Source organism: Manis pentadactyla, chromosome 9 (assembly GCF_030020395.1).
Source record: "Manis pentadactyla isolate mManPen7 chromosome 9, mManPen7.hap1, whole genome shotgun sequence".
NCBI lineage: Eukaryota > Metazoa > Chordata > Mammalia > Pholidota > Manidae > Manis > Manis pentadactyla.
Window position 1 is genome coordinate 95,796,831 of NC_080027.1, and position 18,352 is coordinate 95,815,182.

Genomic DNA, 18,352 nt, shown 5'->3' on the forward strand with positions numbered 1-18,352 from the left:
AGAGAGGATATGCTGGTCATTTTAAAAATGATTAAGAGTTAATACATTCTTTTATTTTCAAGACTATTTTAATTACAAATATTACAATAGCCCAGAAATACTAAACCTTTATATCTCATTGAAGGGTATGCAATTTTAATTAACATTATAAAATATATGTTCATATATCAATATTATATATGTTACTTTATGAGATCTGCAGAAAATAAAACTATAATGTTATTTTGCACACCTGTTTTAAGCCATATAGTTCCATTTTCACTAAATTGGTGTGATCATCACTGATATTTTTAAACTTTATCCAGATGTACATTTGATAATATGGTATAGACTTCTTTTTAACAAATGATATTTCAGATTTGAATCTTAAAAATAAGAAAGAAATCTTCCTGCAAAACAGCAAAATCTACTGTCTTGAGCATTCAAAATTGAGAGCCAAAGTTTTCACTCTTGCTACATAACAAGAACAAAGTGATTTAAAATAATAAATTTAAAAATCTTCTTTTAGAAATATGATATAAAAGAAAATACATATAGCACTATTAGAAGAAACTATACTTGTGTGAAATGGTTGGGGTCAATATCACATGACTCAACCCTGCTTTTGTACACCCCCTTCCTAGTGACCCTCCTGTCCAGGTATTATTTCATATTAAACATCATCTGAATGTTAAACAGTATCTCTTAACCATGGCTTACAATTGCTCCAAGTCTTCTGTGTGTCTAACTAGGAATTCTGAGTCAGACTCATGACCAAGGCCTGTCTTCACTCACTCTCATTCTGCGGGAATTATAGAGTTGTTTAGGGAACCAGAACTGGAGAAATGAAGTACTAATGTGCTGAGGTAAGGCATGCTTACTCTTGGTAATTTCTGTAGCTCTTTTTAAGTGTTGCAGATTGATATTCTCAGAAGCTGTGTAAGAAGAAAGGATCTCAGACAAATTTCTGACCAGATCCCTCCTTATGGCTGTGAGAGCTTGATTTTCATTTAAACAACAATAAATATAGGCATAAGGGTTTGTGATGAATTATGTAAGCCCTTGAGCCATAACCATTACATTCTGCCACCGAATGAGCCGCTGTTCTCACTTTGTTTTATGGGCTCTGTGTAGCCTGTATTATTGTATCTGCCAAATAAAACCCAGCAAACCATGCAAATGAAAATACAATCTTTTATCTTTCATTGACACAGGATGCACCCATACATACAGTCTTATGGATTCCTCTGTGCCAGATTTACTGCTGCTAGGACCCTACTGTCTTAATAGGATCTCGAGAAAGGGAAAACATCTCTTGCTTGGGGGCATCTTCATTTACATCCACCAATGGCATCTGTCTTTAGTTGAAGCTACACTTGAAAAGTCAGGAATAATTCCTTTCATTCTATTTTTAGCTCAACTGTGTGGTTTAGTTGAGATCATGAACTTTTTCCTTAAGGACAAAAACGCAATAGACTGTAGTTTTTCGAAGCACAGCAGATTTTAATCGGTATAAAAACAATGGAGGTTTTTCTTTCAATTTCAGTGTGGCCTAAAAATCTGAAGGGCAACGATGCAATGAACTGGTGACGAACTAGTTCTGCAACTCACCAGTCTTACTTTGGGCCCTTGGATAAGCCACTTAGCCATTCCCTATCAACATTCTCCTCCAAGTAACAAATATAGCAACACATTCTGTGCCTGTGAGATACTTTGAGGAATAATTCATTTCTAAAATGCTTCCAAGGTGAACTACTCTTTACATAGGCTAGATAATTGCTATGATTCTAGCAGGAGTAAAGTCTCTACCAATTCATCCCTGTTTTTCTCTACTGAGTCAGAGGACCCCCAAGAAAGGCAATTTTCTGGTAGCCTACTGCACAAGCTGTACCTCTCACTTTTTCCCGAGTTTGAAGGGAGCTGTTGAACATGTAAGTCTGTGCTCTTCCCTCCAGCCCTGGAAGAATGCAATGGTTTGAGTTCTCTCTTCCATCCCCCTTTTCCTCCCTGCCTTATTCTGTCCTTCCTTCCTCCCTTCTGTCCATCCTCCTTCTGAGGGAGCTTATATCCTATCAAGAACAATAATAAACCAAAAATAGTATCTTAGATCATGGGAATTTTCCTCATTAACTTTATTGAAGTGGTTCAACCCTTTCCTTCCAATGCCAGTTCATCCATCTGGTCATGATCCATGCCAGTAGTTTGATATGGAGGCCAACATGCCTACCACCAGGCATGGTGTTAGATGTTTCAGGACTGTTGGATGAATGAATTTCTGAAATGTGATTAGTTAGGCAAATAAATAGTTCATACTCCTCAAAGAAATGTCAATACACCTCTACAATTTCTCTATAAGGTCAACCGAAAACTGTGTAATGAGTGTGCTCAGTGAAGCTCTGACTTTATATTAAGAAAATATAGTTTACATCAAATGGTCTTATGAGAAAAGCCAGTCAAACTAATGACATAGCGTGCATGTGCCCACACATGCACACACATGTGTACACACACATAATTGTCCTGAGTGTGGCAACTTAATATCTGGGAAGAGTTAAATACCAAGTATAGTCTAATTCTCTTTACTTTCAGCTAGCTATTTCATAAAGCATCATTTAAGGATAATGAGCAAGATGTGATTTGACAACAAATAGTAGAACAGGATCGCAGAGCCCAGGAAGGAATATGGATATCTACTTGATTTCCCTTGCCCCCCATATCCCCCAGCACAGTCTCCTCCACCAAGACCTCGCTCACAGCCCAGTTCCCTTTGGGGTCTTTCCTTCTCTCCACCTCTCCTCAATGATCCATCTATCCTGTCCCCACCTTCCCACTCCTCTTTAGAGCTCTCCTTTCTGCTGTAAAGCTGCTGTGTCTTGTATTGCCCTTCTTTGCCATTCATCTGTGTCTAAAATGCTCTGTTGTGCCTACATCTTTGTTACAAAGACTCTTGATGCTGTTCTGGCTTAGTGAGCCTGTATTCCTGCTTCTGTCCCATATTCCAAGTGCTAAGGCAGGGCTTGGCAATGTAGACCAGTTGTCAGTTTTTTGCTTTTGTTTCTACTTTTGACTCCACCTTTTTTTTTTGGCTATGACCTTGAAGAATAGCCTCAGATTTGTAGAACAACTTCAAAGCCATGGGCTCTCAGTTAAGCATATGCCCATACATTAAGGCACAGAGCTGGGAAACAAAGAAAGCTTCAAGACACCTAGAAGGAATTTGAAATCTGTTTTCCCTGTGTTCACATTCAAGAACCACTTTTCCTATTGTCTTGCATAAAATCATTACTGCAGCTTCAATTTAAAATGCTTATTTTTACTGAGTTTAATTTAGATACACATTTGCATTGTAAAATGGGTACTTTAAAAATAATCATTTTAGTCTTAAGCATAAATGCTAGTTCTTTGTAAGAGAAGTAACTTCCTGAGTTCCATGTTATCGCTAAGGATGAAGTAAATTTCTGGAGTGAAATTTAACCTTCTGTCTGCCTTTACTACCAGGAATAGTTTGAATTTGGTATGTATTAAGACTTCTGCATCACATTTATAGAATTTCTTTATAAGAAAAGAATTTTATTAAGAGAATTTTATGTTCAATAGTTAGGGTTGGTATGCATTTATTAGCCACTGAGCAAAAAACCGAAATATCTTTGTCCAGTGGGATTACAGTGACATTTATGCATAATGAAAGTCCTAAATATAAGAGAGAATGATATTATTTCATGCATTGTAGGCATCTAGCACATGGTGGAAATTTTACAGGAACCATGAGAATGCAGTTGCCTATTTCTCTAGTGTATTCTAAGTTCCCAGTAAATAAGCATGGGATGTATCATTTTCATTTCTGCCAGTTTAAAGTCCAAGAAGGTGCAGTATTTGAGGGTGGGACAAGCATAAAAGGAAGGAAAAACTTCTCCCTGCACTTGAGTGCAGGAGACAAGATAGATGTTTCCACCTTTTGGTCAGAAGCACAACACCTAATTGACACATAGTAGGTACACAGTGTCAATACCTACTGGTAATCTCTCTTGTTCTTTTTATTCCACCTTTTATAACCAAGTTCATTTGCCCCTGAATGTCTACAAGCTCCAGTTTAAGCAATGGAATATAATTAAGAATATTTGCATTTAAATATTTGGAAGTTATATTCTTCCATTCTGAACACAACAAAGTTTTATTCTTTCATTTTGAACGACCTCTATTTATTATATATCTTACAGAATTTTAGAACAGTCAACACTCTGAAAGATTTACATTATTAAAAAATGGAGCATGAATATTATAGGTTCATATTAAATCTTTCTTTAGCAGAACATATTCATCTGGAGAAGTCCTATGTTTCATCATATTTAAAAAAAAATTCAATCTAAAAAACCCCACAGATGAAATGAATGCATCCAAATTAATGCCGCCTCCAAAACAACGATTCTGACACCTGGATTTTAGAGGTATCATGTGATTTTCAAGTATGTAGACTTGTCTATACAAACTTATGGTGTTTAGGATAGTATTTAAATAATTTCTAACTGAATGAACTCACATTAGTGGATGGCAGGAAGGCTTTCTGTGTGGCAAGGAAGAGAGCCAACCTGGGATTTAAAAGTTTGCCTGTGATCATATACAAAGCGAATAATGCGTGTATTAAGGCACAAAGGTAACTAAAAAGCATCACTGTATGTCTTTTTTCCTTCCATATGCCATAGGCATAATGCATTTATGGGCGGGATGAGGGGAGAGGGAGAGGAAAAAAAAAAGAGAGGAGAGAGTGGAGAGAGAGTGAAACAGAGAGAAGAGAGAGAGAGAGAGAACGAGAAACTGAGCAGGAGGAAAGAGGTGTGGGTTGAGAGGCTCCGTGCTATCTTTCTAAATTCTCTAAAGTGGCCAGTCTTGGTCTCAACCAAGTCTGAACTATCAGCCTCCTCCAGCCATTATGCTGTCTCTGGATTTATGATGGTCGTGTAAAAGCACTGGTTTACAGTAAGCAACTGAAAATTGGCTACACAAACAGTTCTGGGAAGACTGTGTCTTTTGCTCCTCTCTGCCCTTAACCTTGAGACAGGTTTGAATTACCAGTGTGGGCTCATTCTGCTTTCAGTATAAGGGGTATATCCCCCATGCCCCTTGTAAATCTGCTAAGGACCTTTCCTCAGGAGTTTATGGTAACGTGATTTGTCTTCATAGCTGAGAATCAGGATGAGTTATCTCCTATTTATGGCTTATCACAGTTCAGGAATTTAATAAATAGATTCAAGTATTACAGAATTTATAACCCAAGGAGTAATTTGGTATAGAATGTGTTTTGGGGAATTATAAAATATATATATTTTAAAACCATGCTTTAGGAAATATGCTCCCTGTTCATTTCATTATTGTGGTGTGCATTCTAGTTTGTTCATTTACTTTTTAAATTATTGTCTCAGCTATGTTTCTGTGTCTCCCCCTCCCTTTAGGCTATTTCAACCTGTTCATTTCTAACACAGAAGAGAAGGAGGAAAGAGAGATAATCTAAATAAATGAATAGTATTACATACATGCTGTGACATGGAAAGTGAGTAGGTTTAATAGAAGCTTCAACAAATTATCATCTTACTGTATTTTGTCTCTCTAGATTCAAAACCAGGCTGACTTCTACTCACATTTCATTACCTTTGTTACATTTTATAGTTACTGTATTTAAAATACCACACGTTGGACTCTCTGGTCTTTTATTATTAATGATTGCCCCCCTAGTGTTTTAAGAAAAAATTTCAATTACATATGAAGTTTATAAAAAGTCTATATTTAAAAATTAATTTCCTAGATAACTTTTGCAACATGACCTATTGCACAAAGTGTAATAAAAACACTGATTTTTTTTTTTCCAGAGACTTGACCTGTGGTTTACATTTAAAAGTCAGACATTCACTTTATGGAGTTGCTCATCAAATTTAAGTTGATTTGGTCCTTCAATATTTTACACTGTTAAATTGTTATTGGTCAACATGCATGTTATTAGAATATAAAACTTGTTCTCTGGCAAAAAATCTGACCATAGATGGTTAGGTTGACTTGCATCATTTTTAATTCCCAGAAAAGGATGGATTAGTTTGAACTGTACAGAATTGGGATTCCTCCGGAGGGAAGCAATGGTGTATTTTTCTAATAGTTTAGAGACTGTACATTTTTTTCCCACTGAGAGAGAAAAAACAGAGTATTGGCTCTCAAATTCTGTCAAGTAGTTTTGTGTCTTGGAAATTTGCTAAGCCTATAGTGTAGAGGTAACCACACCCTACTTTGAGGAGCTTACTTGAGGGGGGCTATTTAAAGTCTGACTTACTACCTTCTCTGGTGCCAAAGGGTGCTCAATAAAAAGTTTTATTTATTTATTTACAATTTTTATGTTGATGATTTTCCAGAGACAACTAAAAGTACCATCTATCTATACAGTAAGAGTGGTGACACATTTAAAGAACTCAAAGAGTAAAAAGAAAAATTTTTTTAAGTAAAAAAAGGGCACAGAAAATATAACTACACCGGGAACCAGGGGTAAGAGGGTTGTAACAACTAATATTATATTTAGCTCTGACGTTCACATTCTATTATATTGTTACTTAGCTTCTCTATTATTTCAGGTTTGTATATATTTACACCATTTTTTTCACAACTAAGTCTAAACCCCAGGAAAGAGAGAACCTGTCTCAAACTTTTTTGGTTGTCTTCCATATCCCATTAGAGTACCTTCCTTGAGCACAATAAATACTCCAGAAATGCTTTTATTAATGCTGACAATCTATGAATATTCCATGCATTTCCATAAATTTATAAAATCTTTTACATAATTGAGGGACAATGTACTTGCTTCCTTAAATACCCATTTAATCTGTACTTCCTGGCTACACCACTCAGCTCTCAAAATGGATTCTAGTAATTACTGTTGGATCCAGAAAATAATACAACTTTTGATGCATCAAAGCCTCCCCAACACATCTATTATTGTACCTGTAGGTATGTTCTGTAAATATCTTTTGTTGGAGCTGTGACTTTGCTCTACATGCCACAGAGTTTCTAAACGTTTTTAGGTAATCTGAATGTTCTAATTTTTGGTGAATTTATTATTCAGTATCTTGACACTATCAATTACTTTATGTCCATTCATTCAGAGATCTGTTTCTTTCTCTGTAACTTTTCGTAGGTGAGAAACAGCTTTGAGAATGGGAACATTTCTTTTTCCTTTTTTCTCCTGAATTTATTGGCATAGCATGGACTCCTTTTCACATTTTTTTTTTTTTTGGTGTGTTTCATCCATCAAGAACATTTATAAATTTCCCAAACTTGCAACAGGTCAGGTTGAAATCTGGCCTTCTACCAACAGACTAAAAGATCTAGAATTCATCAAAAGCACGGATACAACAATACATTTCATGGAATAAAAATCTCTAGCTATCACAGGATGGTAGTGACCTCAGCGATCACTCATAAGGGCATCTGTAAAGGTTGAGGGAAGAGTAGAGATATCACTAGCGTTTATTAACAGGATATTTCAATAGTATTTCAGTTCCAGGAATTTTGTGTGCTCCTCTTTTCACTTCATTAGTAATTCAACATGTCTGATTTGCCCACACAATACTTTCAACTTAGTTTATCCATTTGACCTGGAACAAAGTGAAACCACATTTTGCCCAGTTGAAAGGTCTCCTGGCAAGTTGGCTAGCAACAGACTTGCCAGTCCCAGTTCACTTAGCAAAGAACAAGCATTTCGTTTGACAATTACTAGTGTACTGACTCTTTCACTCTGCAGTTTCCTATTTTATGTTCTTGAACCTTTTTTTTTAACTTGTTATTCAACTTTTTACTCGTAGTCCTTGCGTCCTCAACAAGATCTCCCAATTCCTTGAGGGAAGTTTCCACGCTCTTCGTTGCCGTGACTAACACAGTTAAATTGAAAGAAGGGGAATCGCAGAAAAGTTTACTTGAAGGGCAGGACGGCCACACAGCGGTTTGACGTCTTCCCTCGGTCGGTGAGCGCGGTGGCTAGATACGTACCAATTAAGGAATGAGGCTAAGGCTTCTAACAAGTATCAATTTCACTGTGGTTCCCTAAAATCTGGTCACTTGGGAATGTCCACTGGGACCAGGGAAGCACCGAAGTGACAGGAGGCTCTGCCTGCCCAGCCGCCCTCGGGCCGCGCGGCCGCCGTACCCCGAGCACCTGGGGACGGGCTGCGGTGGGGTGAGCCGTCCCCGCGCCCGGCGAGCCACACCTGGGCGGTGGCGCCGCAGTGGGGGGCGGGGAGCCGCCGGCCGGGCCCACGGCGTCCGGCGTCCCCTGGTGCCCTGCGTGCCTAGAGCACCTGCGTACTCGGAGCAGCCCAGCTGCACTAGGTTTCAAAGTGTGCTTCTGGTTGTCACGATGCGCACCGAAACGCTCGCGCCGCGCCCCCGGGGCGCGCGAGGACTCCGCGCCTGGAAACAGGCCCCTCCCAGCGCAGCTGTCGCCGCCGCCTGCGGGCTCCTTTCACTTTCTCACGGCCAAGTCACCAGAGGGGCGCCGCTGCCGCCACCGCCGCCGCGCCGCCGACTCCGCCCCGCGCGCTCCTCAGCCCCCCGCCCGGCTCCGCCCACCCTAACAGTTTCTGCCGGCGATTGGCGCGCGCGAGCGGCAGCTCCCGTTCACCTCGCCCACTGGCCAGGCCAACCCGTCAGTCCGACGATTGCCCGCCTATTTCCCCGCCCCCCTGAAAAGCCGCCCTTCTATTGGAGGAGCCTGCGGGCTGGGGGCGGGCGGGAGCGTGGGGCCCGCCGCTCTCGGTCAATAGCAGGAGCCCGGCGCCGGGAGGGAGGGAGGGAGGCAGCGGGTAGAGGGGCCAGGCGGGCGGGGGGGCAACATCTGGCCGGCGCCGCCGCGTGCGTGCGTGTGCGTCCTCCGCCCCCGCCCCTCCCCCGCGGCCCGTCTCCCGCCCCCCGGCCGGCTCCGCGCTCGCTCCGCGTTCGCTCCCTTGCTGTGTTTGGCAGGCTGCGGCCGCCGCTGGGCTGCTGCCATGGGGAGCCGTTGAGAGTGGGGCCCTCTGCGCTCCGCCGCGCTCCTCCGGCTGCCAGCGGGGTGGGCGGGCGGGGCAGGGAGCGGGCGACGGGGCCGGGGGGCGGGGGGGCCGGGAGGGAGGGGGGCTGCAGGAGGAGGAAGCCCACCAAGTCCGGCGGCGGCGGCGGACGGGAGGCGGAGGCGGAGGAGGAGGAGGAGGCGGAGGACGCGGCGGCGGGGACGCGGTGACTTAGGGCCGCTCCGTGTGAGTCCCGGCGCCGGCCCGGCCGACCCGCGCCGGCCCGCGGGCGGGGGCGCCAGCTGCGCGGCGGCCGGGGGCTCGGGCGGCGGAGGCGCCCCCGAGCGGAGTTAGTTGGCGGGGGCGGACGGGGGCGCAGCTGCGGGAGGCCTCGGGCCGGGCCGCCGCAGCTGCGGGTCGCGGTGCGGGCTCGGCGCGGCGCCCCGGCCGGCGCAGCTGCGGCGGGCGGCCGGGCGGTGCAGCTGCGGCGCCTCGGAGCGGGGGGCGCGCGGGGGGAGGGGGCCTGGGCGCCGCAGCTGCACCGGGACGCTGCGCTCGAGGCCGGTGCAGCGCGCGGGCGGGGCCGGGCGCGGGCCGCCACCCGGCCGTTTCTTTCGACTTTTCTTTTGTTGCCGTGACCCGGCTCTGCGCTCGCGCTAGTGCCGAAGGTGTTTTCCTGCTGCACCGGCTCTACGCCCGCCGCCTCCTTCCCTGTGGTTTAACCTTCCTCTTTCCCGTGCGTTTTGTGCACAGCCAGCTACGTAAAGATTTGCATCCCCACCCCTCCGCACCCTCGCCCCCACCTCCCCGAAAACCGGAACCCCTGGCCCACGGAACCTCCAGGTCCCTGCGCTGCTTGGGACTCTCACACCGCCGCCCGCCGCTCCGCGGCCAGTGCGGACTCGAAGTCCGATCGGTGAGGACGGATTAGGGTTGGCAGGGCGTCGGTGCTGTGGCCGAGAGAAATTTATTTCCGAAGTAGGCACTCGTGGTGGTGGTATTCGTCGTGAAGTTAGAGAAAGTTAGGTTTGTACTTCAGAGAAGCCAGGAGGACAGGATGGGGCCGTGGGTCTCTAATGAGAACAGAATGCTTGTTACCAGGGCTGCGACCTACGCCCCAGGCCCCGGCTCCTCTCCTGCTCCTCACCCTCCCGAGAGTCTGTGGAGATGCATGTGACATTCACAGATGTCGCAGCACCTTGCCGAACACCGGTCACCTTGCCCGGGTTGCGTTACAATTTAATCAGCCCTTGGGGAAGACCAAAAATCTGGCTAAAAAGTTCCCAAACTTACTAAACCTGGCTTCCCACCACCTCCTTTCCCTCTGAAAGGTTTTCTTGTGATCGTGAACATTACAGAGTGACCCAAAAAAAAGATGGTTACGGGACACAGATCAAGGGGAAGACAGAGTTCTGCTTTTTCTGAGCAGAAAGTCATTTGTGCAGGGCAGCATTCATTTTAAGTGGCGGTAGCAGGTTGTGTTAGTTCATTAACTGTCTCATTGAATTGAAAGGCGCACTTTCCTGGATTTCAGAAAGTGCAGTTTCAGCTTGTTGATACTGAGAATTGAAATTTGCATTAACGGGCAGTGTGAGAAATTTTACTGAGAAGGTAGTTGTAGATAAGTAGTTAAATGAGAATGAAATAATAAGGTGAACCAGGCTGAAGTAATAGTTTGGAACGGTCTTGAAACATTCTAAGACATGTATACCATTATCTCAGGAGAAAAAAAAAATGAAAGTACCCTAATAATGTTGAAATGGGACTGGAGATGTGGAATGGGTTGGTTTAAAAATACCCTAAGCTGCCTTTGAAACAAACGTTGGAGTTGAATAAAAGTGAATCTGGATTTCCTGAATAGCACCGTGGCTTGAGTGTGCTGTCAGTATGTAAGCCAGTCCACCAACTTCAGACAGAAGTGTTGCTATTCCATAAATACAGTAGAACTCCATATGCTGAGTTTTTCAATTTCTTCTGTTAGAAAGTTTGGGAAAAAAGGGAGACTTTGAAGTATTTTGTTTATACTAACAGAAGAGAAAAGTTCTCCTAAGAAAAAGCTGGTGGCAGGAGTGTAGAGGAGTAGCATATGGCATTAAAAGGAGCACAGCTGGAGGTAGCATTTCCATCTGAACATGATGTCAGAGCAGCTGACAGCCTGCCATCCCTCAGCCTTTTATTCTAACACACAGACAGGGAGTTAGTGTGTGCGGATCTGCGGTGGAGAAGGTGTCTCATTCCTCTCTAACATCTCCACTTTGCATCTGTCTCTCTTAGTCTGCTTTTTTTCCACCGATGTAACAGACCTGGAGCCAGCAAGACTCAGAGGAAAGGACTTAATCAGGTTTATGTGTCCTAAAGGTAGGAGTAGCAAGAGATTAGATTGAGCATATTTCTGTTTTGGTGTTTTGTTTATTTAATTTTAAAAAATCACATTACTTTTCTAACCCAGTTTAGGAGTAATATATGAAATTGAGTATTAAATGAACATCTTACTGGAGTTCAAAGTCTTGGGTTTTTTTAGTTTTAATTTACCTATCCCTTCTGCTTGAGCAAGTAAATAATACACAGAAAAATTTCAAGTTTTGAAATGTTAAGCAAGGCTTTGAACTATTGGTTTTTGAGATCACTTTGGATTAAAATGCTTTTTGTTGTTCACTGCTTTTTAGATTCCTTTTGCTTTGGGGCGGGGGGTGGGGATGGGAGGGAGAAATAGTAAACTGGAATCCAGCATTCAAAACTTATATGAGAAGATTATTCTAGTTAAGAAGCTAAATTGTTGTGTAATTAATTCCACTGTGAAACTTTATTCTTCAAAACATTCAGCACTACTGAAACATACAGCTGTAGTGCTTTTGAAACCGAAGGTTTTTTTCAAAAGAAGAAAAAAAAAACTTTTGTCCCAGGAGAATAGTTTGACTGGTTTCCTCATTTCTCTTTCAAATATATATTTAAGAGATCTTTTATTTCAGCATAACAATAATTATTTGCAGGAGTTTTTGTGTTAGTGACTAATTTAGAACTTGTAGATTTGAGCCGCCTGAATTGGCCAGACAGCTGTAATGGCAGTCCTCTATTCTTAATCTCTTTATCTGGGCAGCAGCTGCCATATGGCCACAGTCAGCTGGATCAGATGTTTATAAGCTTCCTTCTTCGTCCCTCTCTGTCCTCTCAGCCTCCTAATTTGATCACGGCTACCTTGTGAGCTGCCCTCCAATCTTTATTTTTAGCCCTCTCAGGATTAGGATTGATGTTAGCTGTGGGGCACTTAAAGTGATTGTATTGTAAATCTTGGTTTATTCTAGCAGTGGCATCTTGCTTTATTCTAGCAATGTATTTGGGATTAGGGTGAAAGTTTCAGTCCATCTTGGGCAAAGTGTAGAAAAAGTAGGTAAGTAATTCTGAGTATTAATGTATCCATTCCCAAAAAGCACTTTCTGAGACGGTTGGTGTGGCACCTTCCTTGCTTCTGGTTACAGGAAAGGGGAAATCGGGTTTTCATTATTTTAAGGAGTTGAATTTTGCAGTTGAATTCTGACCCTTTGTACATCTTCACCTTTCCTCTCCCACTACTAGACGCTCCTTCCCCAGAAAACAAGGGCGACAATGCATTTGGGAGAATAGAAGCTAGTGGGAAAACAAAATATATCAAGTTATGTTGAAACAAAGTATATTCTGTTGAATGAGGTAAGGCAGAGTCAGAAGGAAAAAAAAAAGTTTTTCTTTTTCTAGCAAGGCTTTTGGGGTTGGTGAACCGTAAAGCTTTTAAGTTTCATCTGAACATAACATGCCTTTATTTAAAAGTTTGAATTAATTTTAATATGCAACTCATTTTGCCTTGCCATTCATCAAAGTTTAGATGAGAATTTTCAGAGTTCAATAAAACCCTTTTGTTTCCTAATATCCTAGATGTACAGATTTTAGAAAGAAATGTAACCATTTTTTTTCTCAATTCATTGAAAAAAATTTGGATTTGATCATAGTAAAGATGATCTTTTCCATCTGTTGGTGTCGTTCTTTCTGATCTCGTACATGTGTGCTGTACCTGCAGATCTTAAGGCATTAACATCTGTTTTTATACACAGGGCCTTTGTTGTTGTTAACACTCTGACTTTAAAAGTAAGTTGTTTGCTAATTTCTGGACTAATTATGCAGTTTTCTTTTTTTTTTTTTTCTTGATTCAGCCAAATGTGTGTTTAAATTGTGCTTTCTAAGTGCAGTCGAGTATCAAAAGTAATAGAATAAAAAGGGTGGCTGAACAAGTTTTATGAAATCTCCCAGACTGTGTTTGGGACTTTTCTTTGTTCCTTATAGGAGTTGTTCCCGTTGAAATGAAAGCTGTTCTGTGGGATTTGCAGGACATAATTTGGTGGGTAGAGTTCTTCTGTAAGAGATTTTAATTTCTTGCCAGTTAAGAGACTGTTCTGAAATTAAGGCTTTTAAAAACTTGACCGAAAAAGTTCAAGGTAGATGGAGACGCATCAGAGTCTGTTTGGCTGGCATAAGGAAGTTTGGAAGGTGTACATCATTGTTTTCGCGTTTAGGTTTTGTGCGTGTGATCTGGTAGCCTTTGGGTCATAATCCTGATTAAAATTCAGGGACATGTACCTCGGCAGCCCAAGCTGATTGTTTTTTTTTTAAGAGGGGACCAGAGTGTTGCAAAGTTGTTCCTGACCAGGCTCTCATGAGAAATTTCTCTCTTCCCAGGTTATGAAGACAGTATGGAGTTTCCAGACCACAGCAGACATTTGCTGCAGTGTCTGAGTGAGCAGAGACATCAGGGTTTTCTTTGTGACTGCACTGTTCTGGTGGGAGATGCCCAGTTCCGAGCGCACCGAGCTGTACTGGCTTCATGCAGCATGTATTTCCACCTCTTTTACAAGGACCAGCTGGACAAAAGAGACATTGTTCATCTGAACAGCGACATTGTTACAGCCCCAGCTTTCGCTCTCCTGCTTGAATTCATGTATGAAGGGAAACTCCAGTTCAAAGACTTGCCCATTGAAGACGTGCTAGCAGCTGCCAGTTATCTCCACATGTATGACATTGTCAAAGTCTGCAAAAAGAAGCTGAAAGAGAAAGCCACCACAGAGGCAGACAGCACCAAGAAGGAGGAAGATGCTTCAAGTTGTTCAGACAAAGTCGAGAGCCTCTCGGATGGCAGCAGCCACATGGCAGGCGATTTGCCCAGTGATGAGGATGAAGGAGAAGATGAAAAATTGAACATCCTGCCCAGCAAAAGGGACTTGGCTGCCGAGCCTGGGAACATGTGGATGCGATTGCCCTCAGACTCCACAGGCCTCCCCCAGGCCGGCGGAGAGGCAGAGCCACACGCCACGGCAGCTGGAAAAACAGTAGCCAGCCCCTGCAGCTCCACAGAGTCTTTGTCCCAGAGGTCTGTCACCTCCGTGAGGGATTCAGCAGATGCTGACTGTGTGCTGGACCTGTCTGTCAAGTCCAGCCTTTCAGGAGTTGAAAATCTGAACAGCTCTTATTTCTCTTCACAGGACGTGCTGAGAAGCAACCTGGTGCAGGTGAAGGTGGAGAAAGAGGCGTCCTGTGATGAGAGTGATGTTGGCACTAATGAGTATGACATGGAACATAGCGCTGTGAAAGAGAGTGCGAGCGCTAATAGCAGGGTACAGTATGAGCCGGCCCATCTGGCTCCGCTGAGGGAGGACTCAGTCCTGAGGGAGCTCGAGCGGGAGGACAAAGCCAGTGATGATGAGATGATGAGCCCGGAGACTGAGCGCGTGCCGGTGGAGGGCGGCATGGAGAGCAGCCTGCTGCCCTACGTCTCCAACATCCTGAGCCCAGCCGGCCAGATCTTCATGTGCCCGCTGTGCAACAAGGTCTTCCCCAGCCCGCACATCCTGCAGATCCACCTGAGCACGCACTTCCGCGAGCAGGACGGCCTGCGCAGCAAGCCTGCCACCGACGTCAACGTGCCCACCTGCTCACTGTGTGGCAAGACTTTCTCCTGCATGTACACGCTCAAGCGCCACGAGAGGACTCACTCGGGCGAGAAGCCCTACACGTGTACCCAGTGCGGCAAGAGCTTCCAGTACTCGCACAACCTGAGCCGCCATGCCGTGGTGCACACACGCGAGAAGCCACATGCCTGCAAGTGGTGCGAGCGCAGGTTCACGCAGTCCGGGGACCTGTACAGGCACATCCGCAAGTTCCACTGTGAGCTGGTGAGCTCCTTGTCTGTCAAAAGCGAAGCGCTGAGCTTGCCCACGGTCAGAGACTGGACCTTAGAAGATAGCTCTCAAGAACTTTGGAAATAATTTTATATATATATAAATAATATATATATACACATATATATATACATAGATCTCTATATAGTCGTGGTACGGTCTAAAAGCAGTCTTGTTTCCTGGAACTCAAAAGTTGGGGTATTAACTTGTTTTTGCACTTTAGAATAGCATGAGAATCTCACTAATTTAGCATTCTGAGAACAGAAACTTTAGAGCAAGTCAGAGAATAGAGAGGTGTTTTTCTTTCCAGGGGTTAGGGGTTAGTGGAAGTAAGCCAATAAGAACCTTTGAAACAAATCGTCCTATCACAAAATGCTTCCATAGGGCTTAATTCTGTCGACACTGCATTGTCTTGAGCGCTCTTTTCTTTCTCCTTTCTTTGTTTTTTTAAAGTAGAAATACCCTCCAGTTTTATTAGCCTCTTTATATGTCTCAAATTGCATGAATCCTTTCTGGCTGTTGGAAACCTGAATGCTTTTAGACCCAAATGGAAAATTTCTGAAATGCTGGATTATCTATTTTTAAACAAGCAGTTGACTTAAAAACTTTCTGTGGCAACTTCTGGTTTTCTGACGGTTCCCAATGAGAGAAGCTCTGCAAGTACACTGGGGTCACTGGGACGCTGTCTTTGTGAAGGTTTGCTTGGGATGAAAAAGGATATTGCAGCTTCAGCAGTGTTGAACTGTGTGTTAAAAAATGTGAATTACTGTTACTGTATACTGTAATTGATTACATGGGCTGGGGGGGTGTCAAAGAACTTGACAGGTTGTGTTGATGCTCTTAGTTGAGTCTTGAAAAGTAAATATTAACGCTACAGAAATGCATGAGTTTCAATATATTTTTTGTCTTTGTTTGCCTTGTATAACTTTAACGAGTGAGTTTAAAATTATTTAATTTCCTTAGAAAAATAGCACCATTTGGGGAAAAACTGGTGTTATGAAGAACATAAATGCACTGTTTTTATTTTTATTTTATATAATTTAAATTGACTTTCCCACTGTCTTTAAGTTGAAACTGTTAAGCTGAATAAAAACTTAAGCTGCAAATTGATAACTTCGCTACATAACAAGGAAAATATAAATGTTTACAAACGGCTTAAAGATTTGCATGTGCAGTGTGCATTCATAACAAACTTCTAATTGCACAAAACCCATGCCAGCTCAAAGTTTAGGTGTACACATTTACCCAGTTGAGCATTTTTAGAATAACTACTGCACAAATTGACAATAGGTCATTCTCTTTTTTTTTTTGCTCCCCTTTTCTTTTTTCCCCTTCTCTTCCTAACCCTCCCTCCCCGCCTCCAACACCCATCCCCCCCAACTCATGAAAAGATTCTATGGACTGAAAAAGCCCCAGGCTGAAAGGACTGGATGCCTTGATTGACATGGGGAAGGGGTTTAGTGGACTATGTGTATCGCGGCAGCAGAGGCTGCAGCCCAACGTGTGGTTTAATGACCGGCACCAGGGCAAAAGCATTTTGCACAGTGTTTGTTTTCCTGTCTTGCACTTACAAATAAGGTCTATGGGAGTAGCATGGAAAACGTTTGCTGTTTTTCCCTTTTTTTTTTAAATTGCTTTTGTTTAAAATTTGATCGCCTTAACTACTGTAAACATAGCCTATTTTTGTGCTTAAGATACTGAATGGAAAACTCCATTGTGTGTTGCTGGACTGTTTTGGAAATATTTGGTCAAATGTGTGTTAATTTGGCTGTAATGGCATTTAAAGCAAACAAACAAACAAAAAAAAGCTGTGAAAATGGCCTTGGAGCATTATCTTTAGTTACTTGAAAAGTTTCTAGTTTTTTTTTTAAATACAGTTTATGTTAAAATAATTTTTATTAATTTAGAGAAGACAATCAATGTCTGAGAAAATGGACTTTCTTTTGGATTTTCTTTTTGTGGTCATTGTGAGTGGTTGCTTTTTTTCCTTCTATTAGTTTCACATTCTTCCTTCGTTCTAAAACTTAGACTGACATCTAGCTTTGACAATCATAGTATGTTTTATTTTCCTGAGGGGGGAATAACTTATAATGCTGTTTAGTTTTGTACTATTGGTGTGTTGGTGAATTTTTAAACTGTGTGCTAACTGCAATAAATTATATGAACTGAGAATTTCTTGAGTTTTAATTGTGATTATGTACTCTATAGATCCTAAATATATATCCTACATGGCATCTTTCATATTATAGTCAAAGGTTATGAAGTTAGTACACAATACCTTAGACACTCAGGGAAATGTGCAAAAATTTTGCTTCTAGTCATTTAAGAAGAAACCAAATGCACATTTAAAATATGTGACCCATTTTCAACAACCTAGATCAGGAGAGTTAAGGTAATTCCCTGAGAATCTGAGTCCATGAAACCTGCATGAAGTGGCAGCATTGGTTTTTCATGGCACACTGTATGACTACCTAGCCATACACCCGAAATCATTTTCATGGGTAATTTATCCCAAGTTGACTGGTCAAGTCTATTCTTCTGTGTTCTGGTTTAAGTGGAAAATTGAAGGAGACCGGATGTCTTAATTTGGAAGACGGCTTGGCTAATGACTGGAAATCTAGGCAATCAAATTAGCAGGCATTCGATTATTCAAGATTGACCTCTACACATCCTTGTTGTTGCTGGGAGAACTCAAAAGTTCCCAGATTTTAATTCTGGAGTTTTAATTTAAGAATAATTGTAATTAAGTATATGCAACCATAGAAGATCCCTGTTCCCTGATATTTATGATCATTTCCAACTTCATGATTATCTTGTTGGGCATGCCAGGGTGGGACGCCTTGCTAGTTGACTTAAGCAATTGATGGAACACTCACATGTGCAGGACACTTAACAGTAGAGGAGTTGTCACCCACAGTCCTGAATGTGAGCAGGGCCAGCATGAACATGGAGAGAGTTGTAGAGCTTGAAATCTGTAATTGCTCATAACTTCCAGCCTTAAAGTTACATTTGAAAACAGTTTCACATTACTACTGTCAAAATACATTTATACTAAATGGCCTATTGTAAGGTTAGTATTCTTAACTTCTGTAGAAAAAGTGGGATTTAAGGTCTGAAGCTTAAAAATGTGTCATTTGTGAGCTCCCTGACAGCTTTGGA

The 18,352-nt window shown here is 42.6% G+C and overlaps 1 protein-coding gene across 4 annotated transcripts; it reads left to right on the plus strand.

Moving 5' to 3' along the window:
• The first annotated feature begins 9,111 nt into the window (after positions 1–9,111).
• On the plus strand, positions 9,112–17,365 carry ZBTB18 (zinc finger and BTB domain containing 18). 4 transcript variants are annotated; one of them, XM_036887654.2, is made up of 3 exons: positions 9,560–9,909; positions 11,268–11,351; positions 13,698–17,365. In XM_036887654.2, exons 2-3 carry the CDS (start codon positions 11,339–11,341, stop codon positions 15,278–15,280), a joined length of 1,596 nt encoding a protein of 531 aa, XP_036743549.1. In that variant the 5' UTR covers positions 9,560–9,909; positions 11,268–11,338; the 3' UTR covers positions 15,281–17,365. The 4 variants fall into 4 exon arrangements, with proteins under 4 accessions (XP_036743551.1, XP_036743549.1, XP_036743552.1 ...); XM_057507850.1 differs by lacking the exon at positions 9,560–9,909 and having other exon boundaries at positions 9,932–11,351; positions 13,698–14,385; positions 14,498–14,724; XM_036887656.2 differs by lacking the exons at positions 9,560–9,909; positions 11,268–11,351 and adding an exon at positions 9,112–9,239.
• Positions 17,366–18,352: the final 987 nt, after the last annotated feature.